The sequence below is a fragment of the Hevea brasiliensis genome, chromosome 4, assembly GCF_030052815.1.
Source record: "Hevea brasiliensis isolate MT/VB/25A 57/8 chromosome 4, ASM3005281v1, whole genome shotgun sequence".
Taxonomy (NCBI): domain Eukaryota; kingdom Viridiplantae; phylum Streptophyta; class Magnoliopsida; order Malpighiales; family Euphorbiaceae; genus Hevea; species Hevea brasiliensis.
Genome location: NC_079496.1, coordinates 13,113,351 through 13,139,813, shown reverse-complemented (window position 1 = coordinate 13,139,813; position 26,463 = coordinate 13,113,351). Strand labels below are relative to the sequence as shown.

General features: G+C 34.3%; 1 protein-coding gene across 1 annotated transcript; it reads left to right on the top strand.

Moving 5' to 3' along the window:
• Positions 1-5,871: 5,871 nt before the first annotated feature.
• LOC131179221 (MDIS1-interacting receptor like kinase 2-like) lies at positions 5,872-9,676 on the top strand. Its single transcript, XM_058145372.1, has 2 exons — positions 5,872-8,641; positions 9,237-9,676. Exons 1-2 carry the CDS (start codon positions 5,971-5,973, stop codon positions 9,593-9,595), a joined length of 3,030 nt encoding a protein of 1,009 aa, XP_058001355.1. The 5' UTR covers positions 5,872-5,970; the 3' UTR covers positions 9,596-9,676.
• Positions 9,677-26,463: the final 16,787 nt, after the last annotated feature.

Genomic DNA, 26,463 nt, shown 5'->3' with positions numbered 1-26,463 from the left:
TTATAAGTTGGTTTTAAAATTTATAAAATAAAATATATAATAGATAAATTTTAAAATCGTAAATCATCAAATTTTAAGGGTAGATAAAGAAATTAAAAATTGACGGATATCAATTTTTATTTTAATTTAAATTTTAATAAATAAAATAAAAATTATATTAATTTTAAAATTGACATAAATCAATTTTTAAATATAAATAGAAAATATTTTTATTTTGAAACAAAAAATAATCGATTTCTAAATTAAACTAAAAAGAATTAAAAATTAAGAGGAATCAGTTTCTAATATGACTAAAGGAAATAAAAACCGACAAAAATCAGTTTCTAAGTTAACTTTAAAATTTATGAAATAAAATATAAAATAGATAAATTTTGAAACCGATAGCAATCGGTTTCTAAGTATACATAAAGAAATTAGAAACCGACAAGTATCGGTTTCTATTTTTAATTTAAAATTTAATAAATCAAATAAAAATTATATTAATTTTGAAACCGACATACATCGGTTTCTAAATATAAATAGAAAATATCTTTATTTTGAAACCGAAAATAATCGGTTTCTAAATTAAACTAAAAGAAATTAGAAACCGATGAGAATCGGTTTCTAATATGACTAAGGAAAATAGAAACCGATAGAAATTGGTTTCTAAGTTGAATTTAAAATTTATAAAATAAAATATATAATAGATAAATTTTGAAACCGAAAGCTATCGGTTTCTAAGTGTAAATAAAGAAATTAGAAACCGACAGATATCGGTTTCTATTTTGACTTTAAAATTTAATAAATAAAATAGAAATTATATTAATTTTGAAACTGACATAAATCGATTTCTAAATAAAAATAAAAAATATTTTTATTTTGAAACCAAAAGCAATCGGTTTCTAAATTAAACTAAAAAGAATTAGAAACCGAAGAAAATCGGTTTCTAATATGACTTAAATATAATGGAACTAGTTTTGGGCCTTTAAATTAGAAACGGAATATAATTCAGTTTCAAAAGTCGGTTTGTAATCGGTTTCTAAATTGATGCTAAATTTACCGTCAAAATTTAGTGCATAATTTAGAAACCAATAGTTTTCCGTTTCAAATTTCGATTTCAAATCCGTTTCTAATCGGTTTCTGATATATTTAACTCGTTCTACTCAATTTCTGTTTCAAAAGCCGTTTCAAATTGCAAACCGACATAAGTCCGTTTCTAAATTCGGTTTCTATTTTGATATTTTCTTGTAGTGATTATAGAGAGGATCGGACCAATTTCTTATCATTTAGCTTTACCTCTGAAGTTATCACAAATTCATGATGTCTTTCATGTATCTATATTAAGAAGATACAGAAGTGATCCCTCTCATGTTCTCCAGAAGCAACCCATTGAGTTGAGAGAAGATTTGACGTATGAGGAAGAACCAGTGGAGATTATTGACAGAGAAGAGAAAGTCCTGAGGAACAAAGTGGTTCCATTAGTTAAGGTTCATTGGAGCAACCACTCTAGGAAAGAAGGTACTTGGGAAAGAGAAGAGGATATACGGGCTCAATACCCACACTTGTTTACTCCACCAGGTATGTAAATTTCGAGAATGAAATTTCTTTTAGGAGGAGAGAATTGTTACAATCAGCCCATTAACCCAATTTATAAGAGCCCATAATTAAGAAAACTCTACATAATAATAACGGTAATAAAAAGAGGCAGCATAATCAATTTGGGGGAATTGTTCCCGTTTCCTTCAAGAGCAGAAAAAAAAAAATTCACACCCAAAATTCTTCTTCTTCCTCCCTTCATCCATAATTTTTTCTCTTAAAAATCAACCCATAAACTCACTCAAGTATTAGCTAAACTCCAATTTCAATAAAAAAACTAATCTAAAATCCATTTCCCACTTGCAAGAACTAGTGATTACTTTCAATTGGTAAGCTCTTCTTTCTTTTCTTTTTAGTTATTAAGTTCAACAATTATTTCATTATCTCATGATAATTCTTATGGTATATAATAGGAGGAAGATAAGTTTTATATTAACTTAGTGAATAAAGTTTCATTTTGGAATAATAGATTTTCTTGGACTAGTAAATAGGTGATTCTAGATACTAGGTAAGTTTTCTTTAAGAGATACCATGAGGTAGATTTTAGAGCTATTAATGAATATTTATTTTATTTATGATAATAATAATAATAATAATAATAATCATAATAATAAAAAAAATAAAAATAAATATTTTCTACCTAGTAGTGTGCTCTCTTTAAAAAGGGTGAAATTGGAAGTTGGTGTATGTATAAGAGAGAATTTGAATTCAAGGTTTTATCTCTTAAATGCTAGGTTGAGAATGAAGAAATTAACTAGGATGTGGTTGATTTTTGGGACTATTGGTATATATTAATTGTATTTAAACTAAGAAGAATTTGGATGTAACAAGGGGAAGGAATTTTAGCATGAAATGCTAGAGGAAAAGGAAAACATGTTGAATGGAGAAGAAGAAAGAAATGAAGAGAATGTGAAATTTGTTATATTCTTTTGTTTAGGCTACAAATGGGCATTCGAAATTCATTTGTGATGTGTTGTGACTTGTTGAGAATTAGTTGGACTGTTGAAATTTTGGGGAACGTTCAGGTTATGCCGAGATGTTGCCCTCTTTCTTTGAAAATTTTCGTACATAAATCATGCATTATATATTCTACAATTTCAGATAGGATTTAAATTCCTTTATTGATGCATTATTATCTTTTAACTTTAGGCGAGGATTCAGCTCCTATAGTAGATACTAAGGGTGCTCCAGCGATCTAGGCCTCGGTCTGTCTTCAGTACAGGTGAGTGGATAAATATATAACATTGTTATTTTATTAAATGTAAATTATTTATATTATTATTTTTAAGTATGAAAATCGGAACAGAGAATGGTAATTTTATGTTTTATTATTGACTTGAACGAGATTTATAATTACAGCTAAATAAATGGCCAAATACACTCAATATATGCACCGAATAGATAGCACCTTGATGACAGGTGAATTACTTTCAACTCAAATTATATTTATATTATCTTTGGGACAGCACTTGATATACACATAGCCTTTGGGGCGTATATCAGGTGGTAGCCCTTTGGGAGTAGCTCTGCACATGTGTATGACCAGTATTTTTATTGCTCTTGAGTTATTATTGTGTCATTATAGAGCCCAAGATGTTAGCATTGCTCTCAGGCTGTAAGAGTTTATTATTACGCCTGAGATGCCAGCATTATCTATAGGAAGCATGTTGCGAGTGTATGAGGATATTGCAGATTTTATGATTTAATACATTTATTTCAGCAATATTATTACAACATGAATCTTATTTCAACTCAGCTACATGATTTGGATTAAATGACATTTATTTAGCTGACCTGTTCTAATATAGCAGAATTGGTTCTATTAAGTACCAAAACATTATCGATTCCCATTTGTTATTAATTTATCCGCTTACTGAGTAGTTGTACTCACCCTCTCATTTTTTTTCAATATTTCATATTTCTTTTCCTGACTCCACTACTAATAGCCTCTCTTTCAGTGTTAACCTCTCATCCACTTCACCAACTCCAGAGTTTAGTGGAGGTCGGGTCAATATATTGTTTTTGGATATTTCTTTTGTTTTAATTTATTGTACATAAGTAAAGACAGTTAGGAGATCTAATATGTAAATATTTTATTTTGATCCTCACGGAGAGGATTCAGGTACATTTGAATATCTATTATTATTTGATGGGCACAGAGCCATATTATATATATCAGATGTATTTCAACAGGTTCTGTGCTTTCTTTTAGCTGTAAATTTAGGGGAAATTCTGCCAGTTTTCCATATTACACCAATCTCTATAGGTTAGGGATGAGTGTGACATATATTTAGTTAGAATCTCCCACTCCACCTATATAAAGAAAAAAAAAATCCTAGTAGAAAAATAGCACCCTTTGTGGTGAAAAATCTTAGCTACATTCTTTTTCAGTGAAGGAATATTCATTCTTCTTTTGTTTTGGGTAAACACCATTGGGAATTTAAGCTCCACATTGGGAATACACAAAAATTAAATGGTAAATATAAGTGATGAGATTACAATATTAATTTGGCTAATCATTTTAATATGTAAAGCAATTTAATCACTTATAAAAGTCTAAATTAAAATAAATTAAATTGTAATTTGATTAATACTCTCTTCAAATTTAACAATCACATATGTTTATTCGTGGAAGACTCTGGCCACAGAACCGACAAATATATGCCTTGAAAATTCAAGCCAATTTGCAAGTGTCACCGTCAAATTACTCAGTCCTGTGCTTGTCATTCTAGATAACTTAGTTTGTGGGTTGTGCGCAAGTTAATGTTCTCACAATCGTTGCACATCCCATTCTCATACGGTAGCTTAGTCGACGTTCCAAAGTAGAAATTAAGCAGGAAAGGAGATATAGCGAAAAAAGAGTTTTAAGAGGTCCAGCAGAGGAAGTCAGGGAGATCTACTTTTTTGCATCATTTAAATAAGTCTCGGCTCAATTTTCTGATCTATTTTTTTGCAAGTTTTAAAAAATTGAAAAGTCTCCGGTTTGATTTTATTATATCGTCCAGCAATTTTTTTATTGTTAAATTATTTGTAATTTGGTCGGTAAACCCTTTGAGCAGCTCAATTTAATCTCCCTACGGATTGAAAAAAAAAACAAATCACTTTCAAATCATCTAATAGGGAAAATTTATTATCTTAACTAATAAATTTTTATAGCATCACTAAAAAAATGTTTAGCTGTGTTTTTCTTATTTTACAGTAAACAATTTTTTTTTTATGTTAAGTTAATAAATCTTTCATAATTAATTTCTTTATAAAAAATAATATCATTTTGTTTAAATATTGTGAGGTTAGTTGTAAAATTGTGTTAAACTATAATATTTTCTCTAATATCATAAATTTTAATAAAAATCATATATTTTAAATGTGAAATAATATATGAATATACCTTATTTATTGTTATCTATAATTAATATTTTTAATATTATTAAAAAATATTATATGTATTTTTTTAAAAAATTTATTTTTTTTCTATTAAGTTGATAAATATTATATAATTAACTACTTTACTTTAAAAAAATATAATTTCATAAAAATTTTACAAGATAAATTGTAAATTTATATTAAATCAATTTATTTTTTTAAAAAATAATTTTATTTTATATGAAACTAAGAAATGATAAAAGACATTCTAAATTAAAAAAACTAGTGGCTTGAGCCATCAATTTCAGTCCATTCAAATTATTTAAAAATAAATAAATAAATAAATAAGTGACATCTTTAGAAGACACCACGTGAATCAAAACATTTTTTAATCGAAATTATAAAAAATCAGAATTGAATTGGATTAAACTCTAATCAAAATCGAGTATAAACTGAAATCGGCTGGAACGTTACTCAATTTGTTTGATTTCCATTAATCCCCTGCGATTGCAGTTTTTGAGAGTCATTACGATGACATACAAATCCACAATTCTCCTTTGACTGTTTCACTATACGGGCCTACACTTCAAATAAAATAATAATAATAATAATAATAATCCTTGAGTGGCATTAATAAAAATTAATTAGATAGAAAACTCTTTCTCACACAATAAATTATAGCGTGTAAATCAAAACACCTTCTTTTTTCTTTGAAACTTGCTTGCAAGTTGCATTGCTTTCATTGTCAAGTAAATTAAAAAAAAAAATCCTAACAAAATCCGACATTGAGGCTGTGAATTCAACAACAGTCCAAAACCAGAAAATTTGTTTAAATTTAATTTATTACAAATTGAAGAGATAAATATATAAATTTTATCTATCTTACATATAAAGCTCAATATATATTGTACCGTGATGATGGCGACCACGACACCCTCTAGGTAATGACAAAAATTTCTCTGCATATCTTCTTCGGTCATTGCCTCTCAATCCCCATTTTCTTTTTTACCCATCTCTCCATCCTCACAGTTTATGGCTTCCATACTACAGAAATTAGTCCGCTTATTTTCCTCACTCCTTTTCCATCTTATTCCTTTACTAGTATTTTCTGTTCATGTTCTTTCTTCTGCATCCCCTGCTGCTGTTCAAACTGAAGAAGCAGAAGCAGATTCTCTTCTGAGATGGAAGGCTTCTCTTGATAATCAAAGCCAATATTTCCTGTCTTCTTGGAATACTACTGCTGGCAGACCCTGCAATTGGTTCGGTATCCACTGCAATGAGGCAGGAAGTGTCTCCAATATAAGCCTTACAGATTCTGGTTTGGAAGGTACGCTTCAGAGTTTCAGCTTTCCATCATTTCCCAATCTTGTCAAGCTTAACCTTAGTAATAACTCTTTCCATGGGAACATTCCTTCCCATATTGGCAATCTATCCAAGCTCAAAATCCTTGATTTTTCTGTCAATGAAATCTCTGGTTCCATTCCCCAAGAAATTGGGATGTTGAATTCTCTCACGTACATTGATTTATCAGACAATTTTCTCACTGGTACAATACCAGCTTCTATAGGGAATTTGACAGCATTGCCAATTCTCTACATTCAAAGGAACCAACTTTCAGGCTCCTTACCTCAAGAACTTGGAATGTTGAAATTTGTCACTGAGATTTTTTTTTCAGAAAATAGTCTCACTGGTATAATCCCAATTTCCATAGGTAACTTGACAAATCTTTGGGCTCTTTATCTTGATCGCAACCAACTTTCTGGTTCCATACCTCAAGAAATTGGCATGCTCAGATCACTTACAGAACTTGCTTTGTCACATAATAATCTCACTGGTCCAATTCCAACTTCTATAGGAAACTTGACAACGTTATCTTATCTTTATCTTACTGACAACCAACTTTCGAATTCCTTACCTAGAGAAATTGGGAAGTTGACAGAGCTAACTAGACTCTTCCTTGAAATGAATGACCTTTCTGGAACTCTCCCTTTAGAGATGAACAACTTCACTCTTTTGGAAGTTTTCATAATATATTCAAATAGATTCACTGGCCAGTTACCACAAGACGTATGCATTGGTGGAGGTCTCAAGTCTTTTGCTATTAATGGAAATGACTTCACGGGTCCCATCCCAAGAAGCCTGAGAAATTGTAGCAGGTTATTGAGACTCCATCTTGAGGCCAACCAACTCACTGGAAACATATCTGAATATTTTGGCATATACCCACAGTTGAACTTCATGGATTTGAGCGATAACAAATTCTATGGTGAGCTTTCATGGAAATGGGAAGGTTTTGGCAACTTGTCAACGCTGAAAATCTCCAATAATAATATTTCTGGTACAATACCAGCTGACATCGGGATGGCAGCTCAATTGCATTTACTTGATCTCTCATCAAATCACCTTGCAGGGAAGATTCCAAAGGAATTGGGGAAGTTAACATTGTTTGAACTTTCTCTTGATGATAACGAACTTTCAGGTGGCATTCCTGAAGAAATTGGATTATTATCTGTTCTTGAGCGTCTTCAATTGGCAGCTAACAATCTAAGTGGAGCAATTCCCAAACAGCTTGGATATTGCTCAAAGCTATTGTTCTTGAATCTCAGCATGAACAAATTCTCAGGGAGTATTCCTGTAGAGTTGGGCAATTTAGGCACTCTTGAAAGTCTTGATCTCAGTCAAAATTTGTTAACAGCAGTGATACCACCACAACTTGGTGAGTTGCAAAGAATGGAGACATTGAACCTCTCCCACAATTTACTGTCAGGTTCCATTCCAACTACTTTTGATTATTTATCGAGCCTGAGTGTTGTAAATATATCCTATAATGAGTTAGAGGGCCCAATTCCCCACAATAAAGCCTTTCAACAGGCTCCATTTGAAGCACTTCAAAACAACAGACACCTGTGTGGCAATAACACTGGACTAGAGGCTTGTGCCTTAGTTGCAATCAACAAAGCTATCAGAAAAAAAGATAGTAAACTGGTTGTTGTTGTTGTCATTACCATCGTGTGTAGTCTGTTTCTATTTATTGTCTTGGTTGGGGGTTTCTTTCTTCGCCGCCAAAGAATTAGAAACAGAAAAGCTAAGTCAGAGGAAGGGCCGAGTGGTGAAGATATTTATGCAATGTGGGTTTGTAATAAGGATATGCAATATGAAAACATTGTTAAGGCTACAGAGGAGTTCAACCCCAAGTATTGCGTTGGGATTGGAGGATATGGAATCGTCTACAAAGCTGTGCTGCCAACTGGTCGAGTGGTTGCTGTAAAGAAACTTCACCAGTCACAAAATGGAGAGATGGCTGATTTCAAAGCGTTTAAAAGTGAGATTTGTGCATTGATAAACATACGTCATCGAAATATTGTGAAGTTACATGGTTTTTGTTCACACACCAAACTCTCATTTTTGGTTTATGAATTCATAGAAAGGGGAAGTGTAAGAAATATTTTAAGCAATGAAGAACTAGCAGTGGAGTTGAATTGGTTTAGGAGGCTACATGTTGTTAAGGGAATAGCTAATGCATTGACCTATATGCACCATGACTGCTCTCCTTCAATCATCCATCGAGACATTTCCAGTAACAATGTTCTATTGAATTCAGAGTTTGAGGCTCATGTCTCTGATTTTGGAACAGCTAGGATCTTAATGCCAGACTCGTCAAATTGGACCTCATTTGCAGGCACATTCGGGTACTCGGCACCAGGTACATTCTTTGGCTTCATTTATTTATCATTATAAAGTTAACAAATTTTCTTAATCCATTTTTTTTAATATAATCTTAAAAACTTTGCCTTTTAGCTGAACCTCTTCTGCAAATGAACTCAAACTCATATAACATCCTTGATATAGTTTCTGGTGCCTATAAATGGGTTACGCATAGATGAAGGCATGTTCATGTGCAGATTGATGAAGTGCAAGACGATTAGATTGTGCAATTGATAAACATAATTTGTTCTACTGAAATTTCATTACACAATTAATGCTGTGGTTCCCTTCCTGGAAACATTGTTAGGGAAAATGCTGTCCAGATTGTTAGGGAATTTTGTTAAATTCTGGCTCCGTCTAGATTAGCTAATATAATTTAGTAAGAATTCCATTTCTTTGCTAAATTAAATCCAAATTTGTCAAATTTCAGAATCATGCAAACTAAGATCAATGCAGTACTACAATAAGTGATCTAATCATGCAAACTAAGATCAATGCAGTACTACAATAAGTGATCTAAGATCAAGCTTTTTATTTGACTTACAATGCCACTGCAAACCTGCAAGCTAACACGTGACTGGACATTTTTGCAGAGCTAGCTTACACCATGATCGTCAATGAAAAATGCGATGTTTACAGTTTTGGTGTGGTGACACTTGAAATTCTAATAGGAAGACATCCAGGTGGTTTCATTTCATCTCTTTCACAGATGAATCATACTACACTACTTAAGGATGTGATTGATCAACGTCTCCCAACTCCTCAAAATGAAGCTGCTGAAGGAGTAATACATATTGCACAACTCGCACTTGCCTGCTTGAGTGTCAATCCGCAATCTCGCCCAACCATGAAACAAGTTTCTTCACAGCTGATAAATAAATGGCATCCATTGACTAAGCCATTCTCAGAAGTAAATTTGGGAGAAATTTTTTTTTCAAGGAGGTGTCAGTAGCTAAGCCTTTGAAAAAGTGTTTTAATGCTGTGTATGAATGCATGTTTGATTGTTAATTCCCTTTTTACTTTCCCTGCTTCACACTCTTTGCTTGTCCTGTATAAAAATGTAATATAATGTTATTGTCATCTTAATCGTGAGTTCTCCGCAGAACTCTGACTAAAATTAATTTGATATTTCACATCTGAGTTTTAAGTAACTACAACTGAAATGGCAAGTAAAGTGAATGAAATTCAAATAAAATTGCTTCCCATCAAATTTCTTTGCATGAACCATACATTACTGTTATTTTGTTTGGGATTTTAATTCATCAATTCTTACTGTAATATAAACAAGGAGGAAATGTTTGTTTTTGGGTGAAGCAAAGTCATAAAAAGTCAATTTCGTCTAATTGTCAAGTCAAGCCTCTTAATTGATAAAGTCATTGCCAGTGATTTTAATAATTTTGTTATATTATTGTGATTATGTAGTATTATGGGTCAATTTTGGTGTATAAGTTCACATACTAGTTGGCATTCACCTCTAAGTTAATGTGCGCAGCCTTAACGTTATTTTACAAGAGGCTGTTTACTAAAATTAATAAAATATATACTAATGAGCTTTAGTAGAATTGGAGTGGTCTGTAGAGTTGTAAGGTCTAATTTGAGCTCAGGTCCCGGTATATGCCAAACAAAATTAATAAAATTTATCGTACTGAATTTTCCTTCTTAATAGAAAATCCCATGTCTGAGCCTATAAATTTTTTGAGTTTTTCTTTTTTTTTTTTTCAAAATAATTGCCTAGCAATTTTTTTTTTCACTTTTAAATAAAACCTACAATATCCTTAATTTGAAAAGTTGGTAAGCTGAATAAGAGAAAGGAAAATAAGTGTTATCTTCAATTATAGGAGTATTAATGTCTACATCAAGCACTAGAAGGATAAGGAGTTACAGGGAGTTGCATGAATCGTGTGTCTTATTTTAACGTTCCTTTGTTTTTATTTTTTAAAGAATTGACCCCACATTGCTGGTCAAGAACATACTGAAATAAAACAATACTAGGAAATAAATGTCACACTTTACCCCTCTGTAAGATATAACATGATCCCGTAGAATACCTAATGAACTACCGAATTTCACCTACCGATAACTCATTAGGTACCCTACAAGGGATTTTAAAATAATTTTCTTACTTTTTAGAAGTGGTGAGCATTTTCTAATAGGTAGTAAAAACATTTAATTAGAGTTTGAAAACTAATTAAAATTTTTGTTCATTTTTATTTGTCCGCAAATTTTAGAAAAATTTCAGCAGAGGACAGTCTGTATTTTAAGAAAACAGTTCTTCAAAAACCTATAAAAACACTTTCAATAATTCTTATTCATCAAACTCACTACTACTACAACACAATTCAACATCATTTCTCAATTCAATTGTCATAAAAAATAATACTCAACAATTCCATTCATTTTTCATTAAAGTAAAAACACTTTACAATCATCAACCCAAAATTTACATTCAAAAAATCCAAACTAATATTATTACAAACTTTATACAACTGCTCATGACCAGTTATTACATGTACATACATTTACATACATCAAAATAAATATTACAAACAGGGTATAAAATATACCCGAAAGAACTTTAGGGGTGTAGCTCCAATAACCTCAGCAGCTCACTCTGCTGTTCCTCTAGTCTCTATATCTGCGACAGCAATAACAGTCATCGCTGAGTACTATGACTCAGTGGTGTACAGCATACTAAAATACATTTATGCATAATTCAAAACACATTTAATCAAATACTGAACGGAATATGAGAAACAGATGCAAAACATGATTTTCAAACTTTTAGTCCAAACAATTTTATTTAGGAAGTTTCAAAATAAATTTCATAAAAACACACAGTTATATCATGCCATTCAAAACAATAATCATCTCAATAGCCAGAGGCTTATGAGAAATCACATCACAAGGCTAGCTAGCTCAAATATATGGGTACCCATTCAATTTCTTCCTCTACTGACACACACCTCAACACTTCAGTCAAAAAGGGAATCAAAATTCGAAACTAATTTCTCCCACTAGTCATGCTAGTGAGACATTCAAATATATGGTTATGACACTGTGGTTTCAAAACTATCTTATCAATTTATCAAACATTTACTGACAATTAAATCATATACCATCAAATTTTCAATAATTTAGATCAAAAGCATAGTGTACATTTCAATCATTATTTTGCAATACAAATAAACCACAAATCATTTCATGCACTTTGCAAACGAATTTCACAGAATGTTTATGTTGTGCACAAACCTTATGCGAGTCGCCTCTTGGCCTTGACTCGATGCCTCGGGTTCTTTCCCGGTATTCTTTTCAACTGAAACACACAATTTTACAGTGTTTTAATATCACAACTTATAATAAATTCAAAAATATTTTCAAAAATACTTATGTCTAGCCTTAATATATTTAATTTAATGTTCTTAAGATTTTGTCTTTCGGAGTTACTATTCACGATACTATTCAAGTCAATTTGTTGACATTCTAATGCTTAATAGGTATGGGAATTCTACTTTCACCCACATACCACATTTTGGTTACCTAACTTGTTAGTTTTGGTTATTTTCTCAAATCTTAAGTCTTTTAGGCACAAATTTCAAATTTTCAGTTTTGGTGTCTTGTTTTGTACTGTTTCATTGGTCATGTTGCTGTTAGAATTTGGCTAAGTTTTCTTCATAGAAGTTTTTCCTTATTGTCTTAACTTTATTTCCCTTTTTGAATCACTCCATTTGGAGTTTTGTAGCCCAAGTTATAGCCATTTGAACATGGCTGGCTGGATTGGCCTAACCCAGATTTTCTGGGCACCTAATTTGGTTATGGCAATTTTAGGTCACTAATTTTGGGTGGCTAAATGACTTGGTTAAGGGCATAATTTGGGTTTGTGTTCTTCATAAAAGTTGTAGTACTATGTCATAACTTTCTAATGCCACAAAAATCAGGTCATTTGGACCTGTCTAGCCCAAGTTATGGCCAAATGAACAAACACTGTTTATTTGGTTATTTTTGTACAGGGCAGTGTGCCTAATTCTAGATTTTGCCTAATTGTTCACTAAGTCATGGTCACTTTCTGGGCATGATTCCTAAATGAAAAATGTGTCATTTTATATCTAGTTTCATTCCCAATTGGCCTCATACCAATTGGGTTGGTAAATTTTTAGTTTTAGTCCCTGAAAGGGACCTAGGTCATGCTGCCTGCAATTTGACCATAACCAATCCGAATTTAAACTTGGTTCCAACACTTCCTACACACCACAATTGATCATACATGACCATTTCTCAACTCAAGCAAGGTCAACCATATCATTAGACCATTTCTCAAATTTTTCTTTAATTTTTCACATGGGTCAAGAACCCTAATCATGCAATTGATTAATTCATACCCAATTCACTACACTAATCACATATTCAACCTTAATCAAGTTCAAATTCATGTCTAATTTAAATTGAACATATCAAAACTCCAAGGTATCATGGCTGGCCGAATTTCACTTATAGTCCACACTTTTAGTTTGTTTCAATTTTCTCACACTTTCCAAGCTATTTCACTACCTACACATGAATTAAATCTAGGAAGTAAAGAGTTAAAACACTAACCTTTGCTTTGGATTTCCAAAGCTTCAATTTCCTATCTTTCTTCCTTCTTCTTTCTTCTATTCTCCTTATCTAGGGTTCTTGAGAAGCTTTTTTAGGGTTTAGGGTTAGATTTTATGAATGAACATCAAGTTATTCAAGTTTGAAGAGTTCTTCAATGGTGGACGCACACATCGAGATGAGAGGGAGAGGGTTTCGGCTTTTGGGTGAGGGTTTCGGCTTTTTATGTTATTTTGGCCTTTAATTATGATTTTAACTTAGTCAAAATTGGTAGGAAAAAAATAAATTCAATTATGACATCATAATTGATGTCATCCATGATGTAATAATCTTTTTCTTTTCTCTTTTTTTTTTCGTTTATTTTTCCTTAGTTCTTTAATTTAATTCTCACTTCTGACATTTTCGTTTCTCCAATTTTATTGGATAGTTAGGTCAGGAGTAAGCTCTACGGGTGAATTAACCAAATTGCCCTCGCCGGTTCGATCCAGTTTGCAAATAATTCGATATTTCTTCCGGATCTCTGACCTAATTATTTGACCTGCTTAACAATTATTTTTTGTGATTTTCTCTTTTCCATTATGTTCGCAATAGTCCTAAGGACCGCGGCGTCACATTTTACGGTTCCAATTTCGAGTTTAAATCGACCTCGCAGTCCTTCCCGAGAAGGTCACCCATCGCTGTGACTCCCGGCTTATTTAACTTCTTGTGTTCTATTTTTCTTATTTATACTTAACTATTTGACAATTTCTAATTATTTGTTTTCAGGGCTTATCTAGTTGTCTTAGATGTGGTTCTAATCCTCTTAATTATCCGGACCTATACCGGTCACTGGAACAGTGAAATATACCAGGCTATACAAATAGGGGTGTTACAATAAATATATGTAATAACTATAAATATATAAATATATATAATTAATATATATTAATATAAAGTTTCCTTATAATAATGGTTACTTATTATAATATTAATAGGATAACTATTAAATATTTTATAACTTACATATAATAGAGAATGCCACGTGATAATATTATGAAAGAGAATTGTTAGAGTCCAAGTTCAATTGGAATTAGAAAGTATAATTTGTTTAGGAAGTATAATTAGTTTAGGAAATTTAGTAGAATTTAAATTAGGAAGTTTAATATTTAGAGTCCTAGAAGGACTAGGTTTTAGTGGCCTATATATATGAATAGTTGGTTGGCCATTATATGGAAAGTATTGCAGAGGGCCCACAAAGTGGAGAGGTGTGTTAAATTCCGTGAGTTTTGTTTGAGTGATCTTGAGGGTGAGAAAAATAATTAGTGTGTAATTATTTTTCTTTAATAGTAGATTTGTTGGTGAAGTAGGCTTACGCCGAACCACATTAAATTTTGTATTCTTTATTTTGTGTGGTTGTAATTTTTCACAACAAGTGGTATCGGAGCTGTGGCTTAAGATGGTGAGCACAAAATTTGAGGTGGAGCCATTCGATGGGAAAAATAATTTTAGTCTATGGCAAAGTACCATGAAGGATGTCCTTGTACAACATGGATTAATTAAAGCATTGAACGAGAAGCAACTGGCATAGGAAAGATGATGATTGGGAGGAGCTTCAACAAAGGGCTTTGAGTACAATTAGATTGACGTTAGCCCCAGATGTGAAATATCATGTTTTGGAGGAGACTTCGCTAGTTGTTTTATGGAAGAAATTGGAGAGCCTGTACATGTTAAAATCACTCACAAATCGCTTGTACTTAAAAAAGGAGTTATACCAACTCAGAATGGATGAAGGTACTGATGTAAGAGATCACCTTAATATTTTTAATAAATTAATTACCCAATTGGCTAGTGTTGGTGTGAAGGTTGATGAAGAAGATAAAGCCCTCTTGCTTTTAACCTCTCTCCCACACTCTTATAAAAGCTTGGTGACAGCTCTAACAGTTGGGAAGGAGACTTTGAAGGTGGAGGAGGTTATCGCAGTTATCTTGGATGATGAAAAGCTCAAGAAGACAGGTAGTAGCAATGAAGGTGGAGCTTTTGTTACTGGTTTTAATCTTGGTAGAAGCAATTCACATGGAAATAATTTGAGAAGGAATAGTAGATCGAGTTCTAGACCATGAGTAGACCATGAAGATAGAGAATGCTACTACTGTCATGAGAAGGGCCACATTCAATACCATTGTATGAAGATGAAGGAAGATCTTGTAGAGTTTAAACAATTCAAAAGTAGTTGCAGAAAAGAAAAAGAAGGAGCTGCTGCAATTGCAATGGATGATGGTATTGATAGTGAATGTTTAAATGTGGATAATGATAAGAAAAAGGCAAATGATCCATTACAAGATGAGTGGTTTGTAACACCCCTAAGTTCGATAGTGCGTTCTACTGCTTCGGTGACCAGTGTTGTCCGGACAGCTAGGATGCCTAGAACCGTACTTCAATATGAGTGAGGAAACATAAAATAATAAAATACAAGAAAAGAAAATACAAGAAAATACAAGAAAAACCAAGGAAAAATAATAGCAAAGAAATTTAACCGAGTAAGTGAACCGAAACCTAGCGATGGTGGTGAGACGGAAGTCACGGCGTGGACCGTTGACTAACTCCTCGGATCATGGAACCCTGGAAAACATTTTTAGGACTTAAATAGACCCTTATTGAAGAATAAATATCATTAGAAAGATCAAAGAAAAATTAAATAATTAGTACAAATAAAAGTGAGAAATCGAAAAACAGACAAAATACGGTGTTACCGAAAAATCGGGAAAGCCACCCGAACAGGGGCATGATGGTCATTTGACATCCCGAATTGTCTTTTGACCTAAATGTCCATTAAAAATAAATAGTATTACACTTAGAAAATGAAATGAAAAATTAATTTGGTGGTACCTAAAATAAATAGTGGAAATAATGGGTTAAATGTGGATTAATTGAAAGTTAACTTATAATATGTTTTAATTTTAGTTAGTGGACCACTATAGGATTAATTAAACATGAAATATGGCTGAAGTGGTCCACTAACCATCTGAAATTCCATCTTCCTCAAAATCCTCTCAAATGGCCGAATTGAAGAAACCTTGAAACTCCATTGACGTTTTCTTTGAGCTTGATTTCCTCTCTCCATTTCAACTCTAATCCCTTAAGTAGCTTTATGAAAAATGGTCTACACATCACAAGGAAGAAATTGATACCAATTTTGGGAAGTTTGGTGAAGGTTTAGCAAGTTACAAATAAAGGTGAGTTTGCATTTTTGAGAAATCCTTTGTTAAAGTTTTTGTGCATGTTATGGGTATTAGTTTGGTGGAGGAAAATTTTGAGTTTGAAGGGTTATTGTTGTTGTCATTTTGGACAGCCATGGGTCACGTTTTTGATGAGGTATTTGTGCATATAATTGATGAGAAATAATGTTAATAATGGTGATTTAGTAACTTAGTGAATTATTGCATGTTTATATGGTGAATTATGCACTTTGATGGGAATTGATGTATGGAACGGCAATGTGATGTTGATGAATGATTTGTGGCAGCTTGTGGACACTTGAATAATGGTGTATATTGAAGGAAGTGTGGGCAGCATATTGACCTAGAAGGATTGATGATATGTATGTAAATTTACATTGTAAAGTGTATGTAAAGTTGTAATGTTTAGGTGTGTTTGTAATGGTACTTAGGAATTGTAATTGTGAATGATAATTGGTGTGTTGAGGGTGATTGGAATCTGCCCAAAATAATGCTAATGTAATGTAGAAAATGTTGTTGGTAATGTGCCAAAACAGTTTGGTAGGGTATGGAAGTAAACCTTGCAAAGGTAAGTGTGTGTTTGAAGTTTGGGTGTGTAATGCATATTGAGGGCAGTGTATATTTAAGCCTATAACCTTGAATGTGTAACCTCAATTGGTATGAGACCAATTTGGGGTGAAACTAGGCACAAAATGTGCCAACTTTCATTGAGAAACCATGCCAAAATTCTGCTTGCAAGGTGACCTAAAAATTTGACCAATTCGGATTAGGTGCAATTAGGACCTGAAAAATGACCAATTGGGCAGCAATGAGTGTTTAGGCCATAACTCACTCAAACCAGGTCCAATTGACCTGAAATTTTGACCAAGAATAGTTAAGACCCATACCTACAAGTCTTATGAAGACACCAAAGCCCAGAAATGACCATAAGCAAGTCAAACAACTTGCACAAGTTCGGGTCCAAAAACTGGCCGAACCAGAATTGACCACTTTGACCTAAAATTGACCTAAAATGGTACCATTTGACCAGCAAGAGTGTAATGACCATAACTCGGTCTACTTAACTCGGATTGACCTGGAATTTTGCACCGCGGTCCATAAGACCTAAATCTACAAGTTTGTAGTTTCGACCGAGACCCGAAAACTGAGGGAACTAGATCGTCCGGTTAGGTCAAACCAGTGTCCCGGAATCCAGCAATTTGCATTAAAATGCACTAAGCAAGGAAATGACTTGGTAAAACATACCAAACCTAAAACCTATCGAATGTGACATATTATCGACACTAAAACCTAATTTACCTTAAACGCAATGAGGGTCGGTATATTAGGTGATTAAGTGAATAATTGAGTTCAGTGAATTAATTATCAACTATTATCGATAGAGACAATATAATTTAGTACTGAAACACTTCAAATTGTGTTTCTCAGTTACTAAAGACTCAGGGAAAGGAAAGGAAATACTGAGTCCAGACCAGGGAGACGGTCATCAGAGGTTTGTGCACAACAACTATTTCTTTTGAATTATTTTCAATTGAAATAAATTATGACTATTCGCATATTATTGTTTTAAGTTGTGAAATTGTGAAAAATGATTTGAATGATATTTGATGGATACTTATTGATTGAAAAGTACTGTAATTGGTTTGAAACCACAGCTATCATGTACATTGATAGTATTCCTCACTAGCTTGTCTAGTGGGATGAATTGAATTCCCTCTCTGGCTGAAGTGTTGAGGTGTGTGCCTGTTGAGGACGAATAGAATGAGTACTCATATTTTTGCTAGCTAGCCGTGTTATTCCTCATTAGTCATTGACTTTTGGGATGAATTGAATACCTCATTAGCCATCGGCTTTTGGGATGAATTAAACTTTGAAACATGATTAAAGCTGTGTGTGATTTATTGTTGCATATTATAAGATTATGAAATGAGTTTAAATTCTTGTTGACAATTATTGTCTTGAATTTAATTATGGTTTTAAGTATCCATTATTTAAATGGTTTATGAATTGTGATTTAAAATTGTATTTGGTTAATGTTGTGCACCACTGAGACATTGTCTCAAATGATAGCTTTATTCTTTATCGCAGGTAGAGAGAGAGACAGGGCAGCAGACTAGGCTGCACATACCTCCAGCGAGGGATTTCCTGGTATATTGAGTATACCGCTTTTTGCTTTTTGTACTGTAATGTATGACTACTGTATGTACATATTGTTTTTGGTTTGAGCAGTTGTAAATTCAAATTGTAACTTGAGGTTGCAAAATAATTATGAGTTATTTTGGCTTGTAAAAGTTGTATTTTATTTCTTATATCTGAGTCTTTGAAAATCACTGTGGATTTGACTTGAGAAATGTGTTGCGTTGATAAAAATGTTGGAGTTGAGACTTGGAAAAATATTGAAGTGCTTTTTACAGGTTTTCTGAAGAACTGTTTTATCCAAAATACAGATGGCACTCTGCCAAAATTTTTACAGAAATTCCAAATAAATCAAATGAGTTAGTTGTTTCACTTTAGTTCACCAAAATCTTTAACACCTGTAAATAGTGCTCACCACTGTAAAAGAAGTAAGAAAAGTTTTTAAAATCCCTTGTAGTGTATTTAATGGGTTATCAGTAGACGGAGTTGGTAATTCATTAGGTATACTACGGGATCATGTTATGCCTTACAGAGGGGTAGGGTGTGACATGTTTTAGTGGTATCAGAGCAATGTTTTTAAATTTTGTTTTCACCTGTTATTTGAATATTCATTCTTCATAGTACAACTGCTCAATATCATTGTTTGATACATACAGTACATTACAGTATAAATATGCACTAACGAGAGTAAATATCCTTGTGTTATTTGTTCAGGAGATCTAAAATCCTCGCATTGAATATGGAAGAGGGTGATCGTTCAGTCGATCAATCTATAGAGGCTGAGGTACAAGGGGATGCCCCAGCCCTGCATAATGTGAGTGCTAGCATCATTGATTGCATTGCTGTTCCATGTACAAAAATGGACTTTGAGGTGCTAGTAACAAGTCCGTTAGGACAGGAGGTCAGGGTTAATAGAATGTATAGAGATTGTCCTTTGGTGATCCAAGGACACACTTTTCTGTCGAATTTCATTGAAATGCCCTTCAGAGATTATGATATCATCTTGGGCATGGATTGGTTAGCTAGGCATCATGCCATGATTGACTGTAGGCTGAAGACAGTCACTTTTGGCCTTCCTCAGTATAGTGATGTGGTAATACATGGGGAGAGGCAGTTATTGCCATCAAACATCATTTCGGCTGCACTAGCTAGAAGGATGATCAGAAAGGGGTGTGAAGCATACTTGGCACATGTGGTAGACACCCAAGTGGGGAGTCCAGCATTGAAGGACATCCCTACAGTATATGACTTTCCAGATGTGTTTCCTGATAAATTGCCAAGATTACCTCCGGAAAGAGAAGTGCAGTTTGAAATTAATGTTCTGCCTGGTGTGGATCCAATCTCCATAACGCCATATAGAATGGCACCAGCAGAGTTGAAGGAGTTGAAGATACAGTTGCAAGAATTACTTGAAAAGGGCTTCATCCGCCCTAGTGTGTCACCTTGGGGAGCACCAGTGTTGTTTGTTAAGAAGAAGGATGGTACTCTCCGCTTATGTATAGACTACAGGCAGTTGAATAAGGTGACAATAAAGAATAGATATCCATTGCCTCGCATTGATGATCTGTTTGATCAATTAAAGGGTGCAGCTGTATTCTCCAAAATTGATTTGCGATCTGGTTATTATCAGTTGAAGGTGCAAGAGCAGAGTATTCCAAAAGCGCTTTAACTTCGGTATGGCCACTATGAGTTCCTAGTAATGCCATTCGGGTTGACAAATGCTCCAGCTGCTTTTATGGATCTGATGAACACTATCTTCAGACCATATCTTGATCAATTTGTGGTGGTGTTTATTGATGACATTTTGATATACTCGAGGAGTGCAGAGGAGCATGATAGACATCTACGGATTGTATTGCAGACTTTAAGGAGAAAGCATTTGCACGCCAAATTGTCGAAATGTGAATTTTGGCTGAAGGAAATCTCCTTTTTGGGACATGTTGTGTCAGCTGAAGGGATCAAAGTAGATTCCAGCAAGGTAGAAGCTATCCTTAATTGGAAACCGCCCAGGAACATCACAGAAATTCGCAGTTTTCTGGGTTTAGCTGGATATTACCGTCGGTTTGTGAAGGGATTTTCTATGTTATCTTCTCCACTGACCAAGCTGCTTCGAAAGGATGTGAAATTTCAGTGGACTGATAAATGCCAGCAAAGTTTTGATGAGTTGAAGAGGTGTTTAACTGAAGCTCCAGTTCTCACTTTACCTACTCGTAAAGAATACACGCTTTATAGTGATGCTTCTCACAATGGGTTAGGCTGTGTCTTGATGCAAGATCGAATGTCATTGCTTATGCATCACGCCACCAAACCGCATGAGAGGAACTACCCAACACATGATCCAGAGTTAGCGGCTATTGTTTTTGCTCAAGATCCGAGACACTATTTGTATGGAGAGAAATGCTACATCTTCACAGATCACAAGAGCTTGAAGTACTTAGGTACCCAGAAGGAATTGAATTTGAGGCAGAGGAAATGGTTAGAACTCATTAAAGATTATGATTGTTTAATAGACTATCAGCCAGGGAAAGCAAATGTGGTGGCTGATGCCTTAAGTCGCAAGACTATGGCAAGTCTCAGAGTTTCTCCTTTGTCCATGGTGTATGAATTGAAAGCACAAAGATGCGGTTTAGAGGTTGATGATGAGGGCGATCGGTAGTTGCATGGCATGTACAGCCGGTGTTGATTGATCGATCGTAATGGTCGCACAGTGATGAAAAGTATCAGAAGCTACTGAAAGAAGTCCAGCAGGGCAAGAAACCTGAATTCTCTGTGAGAGATGATGGTTTATTGCTACATCAGGGCAGAATGTGCGTTCCTAGTGATATGGAATTGAGACAAATCATTATGAAGGAAGCACATGAGTCTCCTTTTGCTATGCACCCTGGTGGAACTAAAATGTACAGAGGACTGAAAGAGCATTACTGGTGGATGGGCATGAAAAGAGATATAGCTGAATTCGTTTCCAAATGCCTAACTTGTCGCAAGTAAAGGCGTAACATCAAGTTCCAGTGGTTTGTTACATCCTTTGTCGCATGCAGTGGAAATGGGAACGGATAACTATGGATTTTGTTACAGACTTCCAAGGACACAGAGTAGTCATGATGCGTATGGGTTATAGTTGTGATTGACCAAGTCTGCTCACTTTTTGCGATTCGGATGGACTATAGCACGGAAAGATTGGCGATTGTACATATATGAAATTGTAAAGCGCATGGAGTGCCGTATCAATTGTGTCGACAGAGATCCTAGGTTCACTTCTAGATTCAGGGTAGTCTTGAGAGAGCCCTAGGAACTAGATTGAACTTTAGCACGACATTCCACCCACGCATGCATCGGCGGTCTGAGAGGGTTATTCAGATATTGGAGGATATGCTACGGGCTTGTGTGATTGAATTTGAAGGTAGTTGGGATACACACTTGCCTTTGATTGAGTTTGCTTATAACAACAGCCACCAATCAAGCATTGGGATGCCTCCATATGAAGCTTTGTATGGCGAAAGTGCGTAACTCCCTTATGTTGGGATGAAGTAGGTGAAAGGAAGATGATTGGGCGAGAAATTGTCCAAACAGACAGAGGAAAAGATCAGTTGATCGAGATAGGCTCAAAGGCGCATCGGACGCGAAGTCCTATGTTGATATGAAAAGAAGATATATTGAATTTGGAGTTGGTGTTAAGGTATTCCTAAAAGTTTCTCCTTGGAAGAGGATTATGAGATTTGGCGAGAAAGAAGCGAGTCCTCGTTTCATCGGACCATATGAGATTACGGAAAGAGTGGGTCCTTTGGCATATCGGTTGGCATTACCTCCAGAGCTAGCAAGGATACAGTGTCTTCCATGTGTCCATGTTAAGGAGGTACAGATCGCACCCATCTCATGTACTTGTCGATTGAAGAGATTGAGGTAAATCGGACCTCTCATATGAGGAAGAACCCATAAAAATTCTGGCTTATGAGGTGAAACAATTGAGGAACAAACAGATACACACAGTTAAAGTCTTTGTGGAACCATCATTCAAAGCCAGAAGCAACTTGGGAACATGAAGAGGATATGAGGAGACAGACCCACACTGTTCAGAGACTAATGCTGTAAATTTGAGACAAAATTTATTTAAGGGGAGAATTGTAACACCCTAAGTTCGATAGTGCGTTCTCTTGCTCAGGTGACCAGTGTTGTCCGGACAGCTAGGATGCCTAGAACCGTACTTCAATATGAGTGAGGAAACATAAAATAATAAAATACAAGAAAAGAAAATACAAGAAAAACCAAGGAAAAATCATAGCAAAGAAATGTAACCGAGTAAGTGAACCGGGAAACCTAGCGATGGGTGACCGCACCGGGAAGTCACGGCGTGGACCGTTGACTAACCCTGGACTGCGGGGAACCCTGGAAAACATTTTTAGGACTTAAATAGACCCTTATTGAAGAATAAATATCATTAGAAAGATCAAAGAAAAATTAAATAATTAGTACAAATAAAAGTGAGAAATCGAAAAACAGACAAAATACGGTGTTACCGAAAAATCGGAAAGCCACGACGAGGCATGATGGTCATTTGACATCCCGAATTGTCTTTTGACCTAAATGTCCATTAAAAATAAATAGTATTACACTTAGAAAATGAAATGAAAAATTAATTTGGTGGTACCTAAAATAAATAGTGGAAATAATGGGTTAAATGTGGATTAATTGAAAGTTAACTTATAATATGTTTTAATTTTAGTTAGTGGACCACTATAGGATTAATTAAACATGAAATATGGCTGAAGTGGTCCACTAACCATCTGAAATTCCATCTTCCTCAAAATCCTCTCAAATGGCCGAATTGAAGAAACCTTGAAACTCCATTGACGTTTTCTTTGAGCTTGATTTCCTCTCTCCATTTCAACTCCAATCCCTTAAGTAGCTTTATGAAAAATGGTCTACACATCACAAGGAAGAAATTGATACCAATTTTGGGAAGTTTGGTGAAGGTTTAGCAAGTTACAAATAAAGGTGAGTTTGCATTTTTGAGAAATCCTTTGTTAAAGTTTTTGTGCATGTTATGGGTATTAGTTTGGTGGAGGAAAATTTTGAGTTTGAAGGGTTATTGTTGTTGCCATTTTGGACAGCCATGGGTCACGTTTTTTATGAGGTATTTGTGCATATAATTGATGAGAAATAATGTTAATAATGGTGATTTAGTAACTTAGTGAATTATTGCATGTTTATATGGTGAATTATGCACTTTGATGGGAATTGATGTATGGGACGGCAATGTGATGTTGATGAATGATTTGTGGCAGCTTGTGGACACTTGAATAATGGTGTATATTGAAGGAAGTGTGGGCAGCATATTGACCTAGAAGGATTGATGATATGTATGTAAATTTACATTGTAAAGTGTATGTAAAGTTGTAATGTTTAGGTGTGTTTGTAATGGTACTTAGGAATTGTAATTGTGAATGATAATTGGTGTGTTGAGGGTGATTGGAATCTGCCCCAAAATAATGCTAATGTAATGTAGAAAATGTTGTTGGTAATGTGCCAAAACAGTTTGGTAGGGTATGGAAGTAAACCTTGCAAAGGTAAGTGTGTGTTTGAAGTTTGGGTGTGTAATGCATATTGAGGGCAGTGTATATTTTAGCCTATAACCTTGAATGTGTAACCTCAATTGGCATGAGACCAATTTGGGGTGAAACTAGGCACAAAATGTGCCAACTTTCATTGAGAAACCATGCCAAAATTCTGCTTGCAAGGTGACCTAAAAATTTGACCAATTCGGATTAGGTGCAATTAGGACCTGAAAAATGACCAATTGGGCAGCAATGAGTGTTTAGGCCATAACTCACTCAAACCAGGTCCAATTGACCTGAAATTTTGACCAAGAATAGTTAAGACCCATACCTACAAGTCTTATGAAGACACCAAAGCCCAGAAATGACCATAAGCAAGTCAAACAACTTGCACAAGTTCGGGTCCAAAAACTGGCCGAACCAGAATTGACCACTTTGACCTAAAATTGACCTAAAATGGTACCATTTGACCAGCAAGAGTGTAATGACCATAACTCGGTCTACTTAACTCGGATTGACCTGAAATTTTGCACCGCGGTCCATAAGACCTAAATCTACAAGTTTGTAGTTTCGACCGAGACCCGAAAACCGAGGGAACTAGATCGTCCGGTTAGGTCAAACCAGTGTCCCGGAATCCAGCAATTTGCATTAAAATGCACTAAGCAAGGAAATGACTTGGTAAAACATACCAAACCTAAAACCTATCGAATGTGACATATTATCGACACTAAAACCTAATTTACCTTAAACGCAATGAGGGTCGGTATATTAGGTGATTAAGTGAATAATTGAGTTCAGTGAATTAATTATCAACTATTATCGATAGAGACAATATAATTTAGTACTGAAACACTTCAAATTGTGTTTCTCAGTTACTAAAGACTCAGGGAAAGGAAAGGAAATACTGAGTCCAGACCAGGGAGACGGTCATCAGAGGTTTGTGCACAACAACTATTTCTTTTGAATTATTTTCAATTGAAATAAATTATGACTATTCGCATATTATTGTTTTAAGTTGTGAAATTGTGAAAAATGATTTGAATGATATTTGATGGATACTTATTGATTGAAAAGTACTGTAATTGGTTTGAAACCACAGCTATCATGTACATTGATTGTATTCCTCACTAGCTTGTCTAGTGGGATGAATTGAATTCCCTCTCTGGCTGAAGTGTTGAGGTGTGTGCCTGTTGAGGACGAATAGAATGAGTACTCATATTTTTGCTAGCTAGCCGTGTTATTCCTCATTAGTCATTGACTTTTGGGATGAATTGAATACCTCATTAGCCATCGGCTTTTGGGATGAATTAAACTTTGAAACATGATTAAAGCTGTGTGTGATTTATTGTTGCATATTATAAGATTATGAAATGAGTTTAAATTCTTGTTGACAATTATTGTCTTGAATTTAATTATGGTTTTAAGTATCCATTATTTAAATGGTTTATGAATTGTGATTTAAAATTGTATTTGGTTAATGTTGTGCACCACTGAGACATTGTCTCAGCGATAGCTTTTTATTGCTGTCGCAGGTAGAGAGAGAGACAGGGCAGCAGACTAGGCTGCACATACCTCCAGCGAGGGATTTCCTGGTATATTGAGTATACTGCTTTTTGCTTTTTGTACTGTAATGTATGACTACTGTATGTACATATTGTTTTTGGTTTGAGCAGTTGTAAATTCAAATTGTAACTTGAGGTTGCAAAATAATTATGAGTTATTTTGGCTTGTAAAAGTTGTATTTTATTTCTTATATCTGAGTCTTTGAAAATCACTGTGGATTTGACTTGAGAAATGTGTTGCGTTGATAAAAATGTTGGAGTTGAGACTTGGAAAAATATTGAAGTGCTTTTTACAGGTTTTCTGAAGAACTGTTTTATCCAAAATACAGATGGCACTCTGCCAAAATTTTTACAGAAATTCCAAATAAATCAAATGAGTTAGTTGTTTCACTTCAGTTCACCAAAATCTTTAACACCTGTAAATAGTGCTCACCACTGTAAAAGAAGTAAGAAAAGTTTTTAAAATCCCTTGTAGTGTATTTAATGGGTTATCAGTAGACGGAGTTGGTAATTCATTAGGTATACTACGGGATCATGTTATGCCTTACAGAGGGGTAGGGTGTGACATGGTTAATGGATTCTGCTTACCCATTCCATATTTTCTCATAGAAGGAGCGGTTTGATGTGATTGAAGAAAAGAAAAGAGAGAAAGTGAAGCTAGCCAATGGGAATAAGATGGAAGTTGAAGGTGTTGGAAGAGTAAAGATCAAGCTGCATGATGATAGAGAAAAAGTGTTTGATGAAGTGAGGTATGTTCCCAAATTTGAA